Source organism: Eulemur rufifrons, chromosome 28 (assembly GCF_041146395.1).
Source record: "Eulemur rufifrons isolate Redbay chromosome 28, OSU_ERuf_1, whole genome shotgun sequence".
In the NCBI taxonomy this organism is placed as follows: domain Eukaryota; kingdom Metazoa; phylum Chordata; class Mammalia; order Primates; family Lemuridae; genus Eulemur; species Eulemur rufifrons.
In genome coordinates, this window is record NC_091010.1 from 66,148,262 (window position 1) to 66,163,585 (window position 15,324).

The 15,324-nt window shown below is 37.2% G+C and overlaps 1 protein-coding gene across 2 annotated transcripts in view; it reads left to right on the forward strand.

Annotated features, from left to right (window-relative positions):
* EDRF1 (erythroid differentiation regulatory factor 1) overlaps positions 1-15,324 on the forward strand; it is a 37,555-nt gene that overhangs the window by 10,474 nt on the left and 11,757 nt on the right. For both annotated transcript variants that reach the window (XM_069461092.1, XM_069461093.1), the window contains 11 exons: positions 27-138; positions 2,729-2,876; positions 2,956-3,064; positions 3,424-3,535; positions 5,146-5,406; positions 7,182-7,253; positions 7,544-7,694; positions 9,734-9,922; positions 10,255-10,455; positions 11,898-12,116; positions 14,333-14,556. In XM_069461092.1, coding sequence (XP_069317193.1) covers positions 27-138; positions 2,729-2,876; positions 2,956-3,064; positions 3,424-3,535; positions 5,146-5,406; positions 7,182-7,253; positions 7,544-7,694; positions 9,734-9,922; positions 10,255-10,455; positions 11,898-12,116; positions 14,333-14,556 — 1,798 coding nt within the window. The remainder of the gene's footprint in view (positions 1-26; positions 139-2,728; positions 2,877-2,955; positions 3,065-3,423; positions 3,536-5,145; positions 5,407-7,181; positions 7,254-7,543; positions 7,695-9,733; positions 9,923-10,254; positions 10,456-11,897; positions 12,117-14,332; positions 14,557-15,324) is intronic.

Sequence of the window (15,324 nt, forward strand, 5' to 3'; positions counted from 1 at the left end):
TTAACACTGGAAATGTATATTTTTAGGGACAACAACAAACCAATTAATGTGCTAACTGGTATTGACTATTGGTTGGACAACTTGATATGCAATGTACCAGAGCTTGTGATGTGTTTTCATGTAAACGGAATTGTACAGGTAAGATACAGTGTGACTTTTCTAATGTCTCAAATGCAAAATGGTACAGAGAGTACCTCACCAAAGTTTTTAAGGCCCTTAAATAGTAATGTGTATTTTGGACAGGGAAGATAGCTGTGAATAAACTGAATTTTGAGTGTTTTCACGTTTAAGTTGGGGATATCAGAATTCTAGATATTATAGGAGTATAATTTTATAAGTAATTTATGGGAAGGTCATAAATATACTAAAACCTACATTTGTAGCCATAGAACTCTAATTATAATGCCAAGCACCCATAGTAATTAACTGAAAGTATCTATACAGTGGAGGTGTTTTTTCATTATACAAATATTTTCTCAGTATATGCAAAGTTTTAAGGAAAGGCCACAGTGAAAATTGCATAAGGTAGACAGCTTATTTAGAAAATTCTTATTGAGCATATTCTGTGTAGGAGGCACTTTGTCCCCACTGTAAATGTTGGGGGAAAGCAATATAAGTTTGGTCACTGCTCAGAAAGATGTAATCTAATGGGAAATGGTGACATGCAGAGGGGACAGGAGGAGACAGTAGATAAGTATTAGAAGTGCAGGACACATGCAGAAGTCTGGATCATCAGAAGGGGAGATCACTTCTCTTTTGGTCTAAAAGAAAGACTTCATGGAAGAAGTGGCATTTTAAGTGGGTCTTAAATGATAGTTAGCATCTCAAAATATAAGAGCTGGGTTTTAAAAGACTAGTATAAGTAAACAAAGAGATTGATAATAAATCCAGCTAGGGAGCACATGATTTTATGTAGGAGAAGGGTTGGAAATAAGGTTGGAAAGTCTTGAATGCTGAGTTGTGGGATTTGGACTTGGTTCAGTTGATAATCTGGAACCAGTGAAGGCTTCACATCTGGGAGGTGAAATTTGTTGCATTGGAATATTAGTTTGGAGATAGCGTATAGGACAGACAAGGAGGACCTGGAGACAAGAAGACTGGTCAGGCATTGTACCACTCTTGCAAATAGTATAATGTGCTTATTCTATAGAGGAAATATTAAGAATCAACAGTTGTTATAACTAGCATTTATTAAGTGCTTATTTTGTTCCAGACACTTTGCTAAGTGCTTTACATGCATTACCTTATTTAATCTTCTCGCTTCTTCATATGGGGTTACTCCCATTTGATGGAGAGGGAAACTGAGGATCAGGGAGGTAAAGTGAGTTGCTTAGGGCCACATTGACAGTAAGTGGTGGTGCCAGTGTTTGAGCCTCTATCTGGTTGAGACCATGCTTATAACCATTATACTCTGACCCAGTGATTATTAACCTGGGGTATGCATCAAAATCACTTGTGGCCTAATAAAAAATGCACTTGCTTGGGCCCCCAGTGTTCCAGGATTGGTAGATAATCTGTGCATCTATTTTTTTCAGAAAGCCTTATACACGGTTCTCGTTTCCAGCCTTGATTGAGAACCATTGTTAAACCATCTCCCTAAATTTAGGCAACATTTAGTGAGAGGCTGGGATGGGAGCAGGAGAGAATGGGGAGAGGCAGGTAAAGCATTAGTGAAGAGGGAGGAAGAGTTGAAGAGAATTCAGGATTCAGGGGCAAGAATAACGGTGGTATCATTTGCCAAGGTAGGGACATTAAATTAGTTTAGACAGGAAAATAATGTTTTTGTCACAAGTTCAGTTTGAGGAAAGCTCATAGGGATGGGGAACCCGGGCCTTGGGGCCGTATGTGGCCTTCTGAATCTCTAAGTGTCTGGCCTTTTTACTGAGTCCAAAGTTTGAATTCAGTCAGGAGTTGCACTTGGGGACCTGGATGGCCACATGTGGCCTTGAGGCCACAAGAGGGCCATTCAAAGGGAGGGAGAAGGAGAACCAGAATAGTGCAGTGTGAAATACAGGAAGGGACTGTTCCAAGGAAGGAAATAGTCAACACTGGGAACTTGAGATGAACCGAGAAAGATGAAAACCAGCCTTAGGCATTTGTGTTTCATCTTATGTTCCTACTGATTTGGAGTTTTTAGTCTCAGAGTACTTAAGAAAATGTGGTAAGAGGTGTTTCAGGAAGTTTGCACAGAAGACAAGCTAGAGAAAAATATGGAGGCACTTTTAAAATAGTGGTAGTAATGTCCATGCAGCTTTTAATCTTATTGTCACCTCCACACCCCTGTCCTCTATCCCTGTAAAGGAATAGAGTCCAAAGCTCTAGGGAAAGAAAAGGCTAGAAACATAGTTTTTAAATGCTTGCTGACTAAAATCTACTAACATTGACCGTCTTCCCAATTGAAACCATTAGGGTGGAATAGAAGAACATATTCAGTACGATTTGTTCCACGTTAGAATAGAAATAAGATCATGCCTAAATCTGAGGTTCTAAATCTGGTAGTGATTCTCCATTGAGAATTACTCCAGTTGCAAACCACCATTGCTGATGGTGGTGGATCAAATTCCTTTGGAATGTTGGACCAGAAAAAATGTTGAAAACCGCTGGTTTAAATGTTTTCATGCTGCTTAGGGCTCTATTTGCAGAACTTATGTATTTGGTTGCTTTTTAATAACAAAGGTGTTGCTGCGTTGGGTTTTCTCTTAAACTGCCTTCCATTTGTGTTTTACAGAAATACGAGATGATAAAGACAGAGGAGATTCCCAATTTGGAAAATTCTAATTTTTCTACTAAAGTCATAAAAGACATTGCACAAAATATTTTATCATTTCTGAAATCAAATTGTACCAAAGAAGGACATACCTATTGGCTCTTTAAAGGTAAGCTAATTCTTGAATGAACAATGATTGATTTGGGTGATTATTGTAAAATGAGGCTTATTTTTTTTTTTTTTTCCAGCAAGTGGCAGTGATATAGTGAAACTCTATGATCTCACTACTCTTTGTGAAGAAACTGAAGACAAATACCAAAATCCATTCACAATGCCAGTGGCCATTCTTTTATACAAGTGAGTGCTTCAGGAATTTAAGATGTAGAAATAGGCTTATGTAAAATTTTAATGTGTACAGCCACACTGTCCAAACCAAGGCTTTTAAATACTTGTTAGGTTTTCGTAGTGGGGGAAAAAAAAAAAAATATATATATATATATTAAAAAATATACACATACATACTCACTGTACCAAATATTACTCAACTTCCTTATGAAAGCATAATATAAACTTTTGGGGAGTGAGTGGGTAAAATTCAATATTTAGCTGTTGCTTATAACCCTTATTCTGTTAGAAACAAGTAAGAGCATGCCCAGACTTAAGTCTTGCTAGGAATGATGAATGGGAAATAAAGTTGATGTAAACATTTCTTTTAGGGTTGCTTGCAACATGATGATGAAAAAAAATCAAAATAAGAAACACTATGGGACGATTAGGACATTGCTTCTTAATTGTGTTAAGTTGTTGGACAAAAGCAGGCATCCTCAGGTAAGGTTAACAGTTATATGTTCTCTCAAAAATCCTCTACCATTTTGATAGAGAATTGTTTCCTAGACAATAAAGCCTCCTAGTTCATAGTCTCTAACTGCGCTATCCAGTGTGTTAGCCACTAACCACATGTAGCTATTAAGCACTTAAAAATATGCTTAATCTCAGTTGAGATGAGCTGTAAGTATAAAATATACACTGAAGATTGTGCATGGGTATATTGTGTACACATTACATTTGAAATATATTTTGTATGTTTTGGATTAAATATAATATTAAAATTAATTTCACCAGATTTTACCTTTTTAATGTAGCTACTAGGAAATTGAAAATTTCATATGTGGCAGCTTTTTTTTTTTTTTTTTTTTTTTTGAGACAGAGTCTCACTTTGTTGCCCAGGCTAGAGTGAGTGCCGTGGCATCAGCTTAGCTCACAGCAACCTCAGACTCCTCGGCTTAAGCGATCCTACTGCCTCAGCCTCCCGAGTAACTGGGACTACAGGCATGCGCCACTATGCCCGGCTAATTTTTCTATATATATTTTTAGTTGTCCGTATAATTTCTTTCTATTTTTAGTAGAGACGGGGTCTCGCTCTTGCTCAGGCTGGTCTCGAACTCCTGACCTTGAGCGATCCACCCGCCTCGGCCTCCCAGAGTGCTAGGATTACAGGAGTGAGCCACCGCGCCCGGCCATGTGGCAGCTTTTAAAATATTCTGTCAGTCATCCTCTCCACAATCTTAAATCCACCTCACCCTCAGTTGTCTAACTGACAACTGTATTTTTTGGTATAAGGCTAATTGTTGTATTCTGTTTAAATCAGAAAATATCTGGAGGATATGTAGTTTTTCTTTAAAGATCCAAATTAATTGTAATTGTAGCCACATCCAAGTTGGAGATAAAGATTATCCTAGAAACCAAACTCAGAGAATTTGTTTTTTTTTTTTTTTTTTTTTAAGAAAAATGGCAAAACAATTTCTGGCTTAAATATCTCGTTGCTGATTGAAATGCTGTTAAGCAGAACTTGAATGGTTTATGTGAAAGGTGAAAAATGATGTTAAGACTATTGAGTGTGATTAAGGATTAATAAATGATAGTGTGGGATAAATAAGTAATACTTAAATGCTAATTTTAAGAGATATCAGGATGGACTTTTTAATCTAGTGGGTTTTTTCCTCCTATAACCATAGATGGTATAATAAATATTAATATTAATTGCCTATTAAAGATAAACTTGTATTCATAGTTTGTAAAGAGAAATTCTGGTTTCTCAGTTCATATGGGCTAATATTTGTTAATATTTTAGTTATTTCACTCTACACTTAAAAGCTTTTGCTTATCAATAAGCCACCTTTTTAAAGAAGAGGGCTCAGGATGGAATAATTTCAGGACATAAGAAACATACCAACCCATAAGGATTTTACAGAGCACACCCAGAGTATTTGGAACTCTGAATTGGAAACATTTCTGTGTTTATTACGGTTATGGTGGAAATAGCCTATTTGCAGACCTCCTACTAAGATTTGTTAGTATTGTAGTAAAATTCTTTCCTCTTGAGATGATGAGACAGTTTTGATGATGGTCACTTATACATATTTCTTTTTTTTAATAAGATTATTGCTTCAGCCAATTACATGCTTTCTGAACTTTTTCAACTGGATGAACCTAAAAAGGAAGAAAGTTCAGAATCTCCTTTAAATGAGAATTCTGATGAAAGTTATAGTGAAGAGGAAGAAGAGATGCCAGACAGTGATGAAAACGGATCCTATGGCACCAGCTCTGATCCATCAGATGATAACAAAGCAGTGGCTATAATTAAGTCTGTTGGAGAATTGTCAGTACCAGAAAAATACAAATCTATTCATCAAATCAGAGTAAGCATGTTAGAATTTGTATTAAAAGTTTTGTCATTGGAAAAACAATTAATTGAATATAGTTGGCCTTTCACAAGATGGCATTATACCTGTGCTATATAGGGTAGTACTTTTTCCGTGACTGTGGTCATGTCTGCCAGGTTGGACATGTCTAACAACTTCCCACTCTTTAGGTTTCCCTTGGCGTGGGTTGCGTTGACTGTCTACCATCTTTGTGTCTCCAGACAGTTTACCTTCCGATATACTGCCTGCCTGTGATTAGGTCCAGGGCAGCCTTAAGAGTTCTGGCTGTTCTCTGAACTGAAAAAGAGTCATATTTACAGATAATCTTTTAATTTAAGCTTGGAGTTTTAACTTTCAGGTGGAAACTTTATATCCAAGTTAAGTTTTTGAGGGGAACTCTCTTTGTCACCCTAAAATATTGCCTATCTTTCTGACCTTCACTTTCCCCATTGGCATACCTTAGCCACACTGAGTTTTTTTCTCTCTCTCAAGAAGTATCAAGATCATGCTCATCTGAGGTCCTTGCATTTGCTGTTGCTTCTGCTTGGAACATACCTTTTTACCAGATCTTGTCATGGCTAACTTTTTTAAGCCTTAAGTCTTCACTAAAATGTTATCTCGTCAAGGAGACCTTCCCTAACCACTCTGGCATGCTCTGTTTTATCTCTTTGTGGAGCCTGTCTTATTTTTTTGTGTTTGTCTCCCTTCCCTGGAATGTAAGCTCCCAGCCGGTACAAACCTTCCTTTTTATCCCATGTCTAGAACATATAGTGGGCACTCAGTAAAATATTTATCTAAATGAGTACTGGGAAAAGTCATTAACAGTCCATCTAAATTTTAGTTCACTTTCAGCTTGAACCCCAACAGTGGAGTAAAAATGTGTTCTTCTGGTGATAATTATTGATTGCAAAAGTTACATGTATATGGGAAACTGTATATACAAGGCCCTGAATTTATGGGGTAATTAGATGATAATTAAAGATGTAGTGGGTTAGCATCATTTTTTTACAGAGATAGCACTTTTTTCAGTATCTGAATGTAGTCTTAATATTCATATAAACATGTCTTTAGTTAGCTGTGCTTTAGCCATGTTCCATGACTTTTTGAAGAATGGGCAGTCAGCATGGGCTCCAGAGTCCCAGCTTCCCATTCACTGCGTCCTCGGACAAAGTACTTAACCATCTGTGCTTCCTTCTCTTCTGTAAAATGAGAACAGTAATTCTAGCCTCACAGGATTCAGCAAAATGAAATGCTTCACAGAGGCCCTTACACATAATATCACTTAGTAGATGGAGGTTGCTAACTGGTATTGTTCTGTCATTAAGGAAATAAATTATATACTGAGACTATTGGTAATACCTGTTAACTTATTGCTAGATTGATGATATTGTTAATTGTGTGTTACCAAGTATCAGTGCTAATTAGGAGTTGAACTGACCTATTAGATTAGGTATATATTTATCTAAAACATTACTACTCTAGTTCTCACTTTTTTGTTGTAATAGAATTATGTTTAAAATTTTAAGTACTTAAAGCAACATACATGCTGGAAGATCTTTTTAAGCAAGATTTTTGTTGATACTTACAACAATTTAATCTGCAACAAAAACAGTGTAATAACCTTAATATCAGATACCTCAATAAGCTGAATGCATAAACACATTTCTAAATTCTTGGTTTGTAGTTTTAGAGTTTCTCATCCTAGGAGTTGAGAACCATGGAATTTGTTGTATTGGCAGCATATTAATAATTTTAAATGTTTATTTCTGAAGCCCAGTTGTGCATTTCCAGTTTGCCATGACACAGAAGAGCGCTGTAGACTTGTACTTAGCTATGTTCTGGAGGTAAGTTTAAGTTTAGTCTTTACTTTCTCAGTAAAGTTTGTACTTAATATGCAAATGCCATTTGTTCATTGGTGTCTGAATGTTATTCTGAATGGTGTTCTGCTGTGATTTTTTTTTCTTAAAGCACAAAATGGAAACCAAATCAGTTTTTCCAAATCTTTCAGATCAAATGGAGTTTTTAAGTCTGTCTCTGAAATAGAAATTCTCCTAAAAGTATTCAGTTGTCCAGATACTGCCTTATATTTGGTTTTCAGTTAAGTATATAGTAAATGTTTTTCCTTTTTTTAAAGGGTTTAAAATCGGTAGATAGCAGCATCAAAAAAGAAAGTGACCTTCCGGCAGCTGACCCCAGCACTCCAATCCCATTAAAATATGAAGACGAATCCACAAGGGGGGGTCCCGAGGGGCTGGAGAAGCAGATGGCCTTGTTTTTGGACAAAAGTAAGTTGAATTGATGTGCAAATAAGGCCTTCAACAGAGTGATATACTGGTTCTTTATCAACAGCAGACTTATGTCAATTAAAACAGTCATTGAAAGGGATTGAAGAAAGGATATCATGTGAACTGGAAGTAGGGGTAATATCCTTTCATTCAAAATATAAAACAAAGTAGGATATTTTGATCTGGACATTTCTAATAACATAAGGAGCCTGCATCTTCGAGTTACCCACTGTGAGGAACTAATGCTTTCAGCCTGTAGAGTTCTGCTAAGAAATTGCCGTAAAAGTGGGGGAGTGTTTAAGGGCACAGACTCAGGGACCAGACTGCCTTGCTTCAGCTCTTGGCTTTGCTAGAAAAAGTTGTTCCATTTTTTTGAGCCACCGTTTCTCTCTTTCAAAATGGAGACAATAATAGTTCCTACTTTAAAGGGTTGTTATAATGACCAAATGGCTAATATATGTAAAGTGCTTAGAACAGTGTCCATAATAAGCACTGTAGAAGTGTTGGCTGTTACCTTGTACTTAAAAGAGCTAGAAATGTCACTTTTAGATTGTCTAGTTTATTCCTCAGGAACATCACTTGATGAAGATTGTGGGTTTTGAAGTAAAAGTCTTGAGTTTCTTCTTTATTTTAACCTCAGCTGTATTTCTTTTTCCAACCTTACCCCTTACCCCCTTCTTAATCAGCTTCAATTGTTTTTTTAAAAAATGTTTTGAAAGCCTGTATGTTTGAAATAATACCAAGTGCTTTCCGGACCTTTCTTCTTTTCGTGAGCAGAAATGATGGAGGTGGGGGAGGAATAGATTTATTCCCCTGCATTTATATAGTGCTGCTTATGTGCCAGGCTTAAGCTTTTATGCAGTGAGGACCACACTGGGACTTCTGCTATTCTTTCTCCTGAAATGCCTTTTTCTGTCTCGTCCTCCCTCTCCATCTCCCCTGTTGCAAATCTCTCAAGTTTAAAATCTCTATGCCTGCACCTGTCCACAGTCAAAATTACTTGATTCCCTTACCACTGTGTCCTGTGAGCCTGCCTTGTATCATAGTTACCTGTGCTAGATGGTTTTAAACACACAAACACAGTTGTGAGCAAGAACTTCATCTTTTTCCTCTTTAGTTTTCTCACAACGCCTCACGCACACAGATGACGCTTATAGCAATAGAGGAAAAAGACACACATGCACACCTTAAACCATGATGGAGACTAAGTGCCTTTTCTTGCCTTGAAAGACTCGTGTGTTCTAGCTGATCAGAAAGTGAGAGATCTGAAAGCTTGCAGGAGAGGGGATCTGTTTTTCTTTGTGGAACATTTTGTTCCACAGCATTTTGTTCTTATCTCTGTAATTACACTTAATATATTTTGTTGCAGTTTATGTTATCAAGGATAGAGGCCGATAACTTCATGTCACTGTTCCCAATGTCTGGCACAGTGCTTGGCACAAAAGTGATCATTTGCTGAATGAAGAAGAATTTAAATAAAGAGTATTCCTGATGGAGGAAATGGTTAATTTAGATGGGGGGTAGGAAAAAACAGACATCTATGTAGGTGACAAGTAGTAACTTAACTCTGGCTGATGGATAGTAGGGGTGGAGTGGTGGAAAGTAAGACTGAAAAAAATGTAGCTTAGGAAGTAGGCTGAGATGCTTGGACTGAAGAGGTAAGAAACCGTTTTAATCTTGGAGGACAGGCTTTGGCGGTGATTAAAGCTGTGCTTTAGGAAGGCAAACTTTTTGGCAGATTGACACACAGATTGGAGAAAGGAGGCAAGTCTCAGTTATGAGTTTAGCTACAGCAGGGACCCTGGAAGAGAATGACAGAGTTGCTGACGGCGGGGAAACTAAGGCCTTACGACTCCCAAGTGAGAGTCTATTTGAACACTACCGCTTTACTCTGTTGCATTTAAGCAGTAAAGCATAGTATTTATCAGTCTTGTAGCAATAGTACCTAAGAATGGAGTGTTTCTATCAAGAAACAGAAAATATTTTTTACTAGGAAACTTGCATTCAAATGTGCTGCCTTTTTTCTTCCCGTGTCACAGTGGGCTCCCTTCAGAAGGGTAATTATTCCAGTCAATCTGGAATGATCCCTGGTTCTTGGCAACATAAAATGAAACTTCAGTTGATCCTCAAGTCATCAAAGGCCTATTATGTACTGTCTGATGCTGCCATGAGTCTTCAGAAATACGGAAGAGCATTGCGATACATTAAGTTAGCTTTGCAGAGCCACGGTAAGCCTATAAACAAACATGGGAGGGGAACAGAGAAGGCCTCTGAATCACAATCAGATTTTACTCCTGTTTCCGTTGTAAAGTTTTATTTTAAAATGACTTTTTCTAATCCTGTGTATATGACCTAGTATTTTAGTTTCTGCTTAGAGTGGTTTAACATCTCTTCATTTTGAAATACACGAAGCCATTATTTATGTATCTGACACAAAATAAACTTAGAGTAGATGCAGTGGTACAAAGCTTTCAGCTGGTAACACATTTTCTTAGTATTTACTGTGTTCATTAATTTTTAATGTGCTTGTGTTTTTTCTCCTTTTTACCCTTTCAAATAGACACTTATTGCTGCCTCTGCACCAATATGCTTTCTGAAGTCCTGCTGTTTCTTTCTCAATATTTGACACTTTGTGGTGATATCCAACTAATGCTGGCCCAAAATGCAAATAATAGAGCAGCACACCTTGAAGAGTTTAATTACCAAACAAAAGAAGATCAGGAGATATTACACAGTCTCCACAGAGAGTCCAGCTGTCAAGGTATGCTAGAGAGACACACCACTTGGTTCACAGTGGGGTTGTTCAGTCCAGCGCATGCTTATTTGAGTATGTTCAGAAAAATGGCAGAAATGTTAGTGTTTTGGTATTTGCTCTGTTGTTTCATTCATTTCTTAATTTTAAAATTGAGCATGTATTTGTATAAAATGGTTTTCAAATATGTTGTAGTTACTGATTATATGACTAGAACTAATCATAAAATAAGTTCTGAAGGCAATTGTGTTAACTTTTTACACTTCTTTTCATGAAGTTTTTCTAGGTAGCACTTTTAATCGGCTAACCAAGCCCTATATATTTTTTTTTTTTAAAGGAGTAACAGTTGGTGAAAATGGATTAATTGCCTTCTGAATGATCCATGGGGTTAAGAGAAAGTGATGATCATTTTTTAAGTTTAGTTAATAGCTGGTCATCTTACTGAAAATATCACTGTTTGGAGTTGTCAGACTTTAAAACTGGGAAATGGGGTAATTTAACCCATAGCATCAATGTCCTTCCTCCTCAGTTCAACAACACAGTTGTGTAGCACACTGCAGTTAGGGAAGCTTCTGAAGGTGCTTTTGTAATGTGTCATGGGATTGTGTTATTATGCTTTTAAATTGTTTTTATTACTTGACATCCACCTCCCAAAAAGTTTTTGACAGTTGACAGCTAGTAGAGTACACTGGGGGAGTAGTGAAATAGCTTATTTCCTAATATTTTTCTCTTTCTTCCCCTTATCTTTGTTTCTCAAATGATTGTTTCATTTTAATAGACAGTGGGAAAATCCTCTGTGTTTTGACCAATCCCATCATAGCAATTTCATGTAAAATACTTCTTTGTGAGAGTGATATTCTCCCATATATTTGAGTGTTATCAACAGAAGTACTACCTTTTTTGTCTTTTTTTTTTTTTTTTTTTTTTAGCAGCACCACATTCTTGGGAAAGGAGTAGTACTTTTTTTTCTCCTTAAATTTGGGTCCTGTGCCTAAGTTTACTCCATTCCCCACTAGATGGCATTTTTAAATCTTTGAGGACTTGTCTAACAGCTTCTTCAGTGACCTAAGTGTAACATTGGCACATTATTTCAAGAACTGTTTTTATCAATTTAAGGAAAAAAAAACTTTACTTTGTATTAGCAGTTAACTTTAGGTCTATACCAGTAAAGAAGTGTACCTGGGAAAATCCTGGTGATGGGAATTGTTCGGTGTTTATGAGCAGGAAATCATTTCTATTGATCAAACATTAATGTCCAAAAAAAATAGGTTCATAAATAAAGCGATCTTTACTATGAAACTTAAATTTTGTTACATTGATTGAATCTTAGTATATTTATACTGTATTACATTTATTATTATTTTGAATTTAAAATATCAGGTTCCCTTAGTTACTGAAAAAGAAGGTTTCACATGACTTGCATTGATACTGACTTATTTTTTTCTTTTAAGGATTTGCATGGGCAACTGATTTGTCTACAGACTTAGAAAGTCAACTTTCTGTTAGCTGTAAATGTTATGAGGCTGCTAATGAAATCTTGCAATTTAGTGACTTAAAAAGCCAGAATCCAGAACACTATGTACAAGTAATGAAGAGAATGGGTAACATTAGAAATGAGATCGGTGTGTTTTATATGAATCAGGCAGCTGCATTACAGAGCGAGAGAGTAGGTGAGTGTCTCTTTGGATTCCTCTTCCTTGCCTGTTCTGTTGGAAAATTAGCTGATTTTTTTTTATGAGTAAAGCAAAGAACTGTGGCACTTGATTTTATGTCATAAAGGGATGCTCTGTTAGATAATTTTTTAAGTTCTCAAGAAATAAACTTAGAAAACCGTTATTTTCCCTCGGGGTCTATCATTTCTGTGTTCTCTATTCCTACTTTTATACTTCACTCCATCTGATCAATTCAGAAGCAAATTGGACAACCAGCCATGTGCCAGGCTCTTTGTTAGATACGTAACTGGCTACAGCATGGTCCCCCCTTCTACTTGAGAACGCAGATATGAATACAAATCCCTGATAAATGCTGTGGTTAAGTACAAATGAAGTACAAAGTACAAAGTTCAATAGGAGAGAGAAAAGGAGACATTTATTGAGATTGTAGGCTTCTTGGAAGGAAGGCTTTTTGGAAGGTGTAGTTGAGCAGGGTGGTATAGGATGTGTGGAATGTCTGCAGGCAAATGTGAGGAAGGGGGGCTTTCCAGACTGAGCAGGCAGCACTAGGAAGAAGCCAGAGGTGGAAGGTCCCGTGAATGTGTAGTGTGGCAGCAGGCGGCCCCGTGTGAGTCAGGCAGGACACGATGAGTCAGTTAGGCTATGTTGAGCTTGAGACACCTGTGGAACCTGTGTGAAAAGTTCTAATTTAGTAGCTGATTAAAAATGTGCTTAGAAGCTGTTAGGGCCAGTGAGACATAGATTGAGAACTATTCACATAAAGGTGATACTTGAAGCCATGAGACTGGATGAAAATATGAAGGGTGGACACAATATGGGAAAGGAACGGGGCTGAGGGGAACCTGGGGGTGGCAGGCAAATCGAGGAGGCATATCTGTGTGTCTGTTGATCTGTGAGCTGTGCCTGACTAGGGATACAAATGTTGCCCCCAGAGAGTTCATTGCTATTGGGATAGCCTGTGCATTTAAGGTGCATCTGGAGGAGGAAGTCATCAGGGGAACATGGGAGGTAGTCAGGAAGCTAGGAGAGTTGGATAAAAGACAGGTTTTAAGAGATTATAACCTCTTCAAACTCCATGGGACTACAGCTTTTGAATCTTTACAAAATGGTGCTTTGCTTAGGTATTTTTATTTGCTTATTTTAATATCAGTTAATATTGAGGAGGGTTATGCTTAAGTGTTATACAGTAGTCCCCTCTTATCACAGGGCGTATATTCCAAGACTCCCAATGGATACCTAAAACTGTGGATAGTCTCAGACCCTGTATATGCTGTATTTTTCATACATACTAAAGTTTAATTTGTAAATCAGGTACAGTAAAAGATTAACAACAATAATAATAAAGTAGAGCAATTATAACAATATGCCAACATCACTACTCTTGTGCTTTGGGGCCATTATTAAGTAAAATAAGGGTTATATGAACACAAGCATAGTAATATTGTGACAGTTGATCTGATAACGCAGATGGCTAATAAGTGACCAATGGGCAAGTGGCACAAACAGTGTGTAGATGCTGGACAAAGAGATGATTCACATCCTGGGCAGAACGGAGCACAATGGCAAGAGATTTCATCAGACTACTCAGAACCATGCACAATTTAAAGCTTATGAATTATTTCTCTCTGGAATTTTCCATTTTTTTCAGACCACAGTTGACCACGAGTAACTAAAACCATGGATAAGAGGAGACTATTGTATTAGTCTGCAGGGGCTGCTATAATAAAATACCACAGATTGGGTGACTTAAACAAAAGAAATCTATTGTCTCATAGTTCTGGAGGCTGGAAGTTCAAGATCAAGGTGCCAGCAGGGTTGGATTCCAATGAAGCCTCTCTGCTTGGCAGGCAGATGGCCATCTTTTTTCTCTGTGTGCCCTCCCAGTGTCTCTCCCTCTTAAAAGGACACCAGTCATATTGCATGAGGGCCCCACTCTATGACCTCATTTAAGCTTGATTACCTCTTTAAAGGCCCTATCCAAAATAGAGGCATATTCTAAGGAACTGGGAGTTAGGATTTCAACATAGAATTTTGGGGATACCCTTCACTTCATGTAACATGCATGATGACAGCAGTGCACCGTGGTTGACTCCAGATGGTAGACTTTCCACCAGGCTCCTGTCATTGCCACTCTCCTCTCATCATCACATCAGGAGGCGGTGGCGGGTTTGCACTGATGCCTGCTTACACAGTTGTTTTCTTTCTTTGTGAAGTGAGCAAATCCGTGTCTGCCGCAGAGCAACAGTTGTGGAAAAAGAGCTTTTCTTGTTTCGAAAAGGGAATTCACAACTTTGAATCAATTGAGGATGCTACAAATGCTGCTCTTTTATTATGTAACACGGGAAGGCTCATGAGAATTTGTGCGCAGGCACACTGTGGTGCCAGTGATGAGTTTAAACGTGAATTTTCACCAGAAGAAGGCTTGTATTATAATAAGGTAACACATTTGCTCATATGTTGGACTCATCCATTCACACCTGTTGTTTATTTACAGGTTGCCATTGTTCCCCTAAAATATCATAAAAACTAAATATAATTAAATTATGATGATGTCACAGGAGTAGACAGGTCATTAAAACACTTAGAAACTAGCGTAAAAGTAATAAGAATTTAGTATTGAAGATGGCATGTTGAATTGGTAGGGAAAATAGGAGTCAACAGATTGTTTGTGAAACCAGAGTAAATGTCAAATGGATTAAACATGGACATGAAACTGCACAAGTTGCCGGAAGAAAATACAGATAAGAATTTTATACAATGAGGTAGGGAAGGACTTTCCCAACTTGGCACAATAAACAAAAATCCCAGATAAAATTTGAATAAACTTAAATGTATAAAAATAAAGGTTTACAAATGCACGACAGAAAGTAAGATGGAAAGCAAACCACAATCTAGGGAAAATACTTAGAACATATACGACAGATCATAGGTTAATACATATATAAATAATATTTAAAAAAGAATTAAGAATGATTGAAAATAAAACACCCACATACAAACAAAGGCAAATAACCTTGAACATAAAATATGTACATTTAGAAAAAGTAAGTGGCTAACATGTATGTAAGAAAAAAATGGCAAAATTTAAATTTTTATCAAATTTAAAAATTGAATTTCCTTTATGTATCATGTTGCCAAATTTTCTGGCGAATGACAACATCCATCCATTGTTGGGGAGGGTGCAAGGAAGCAAGCACTCACATAG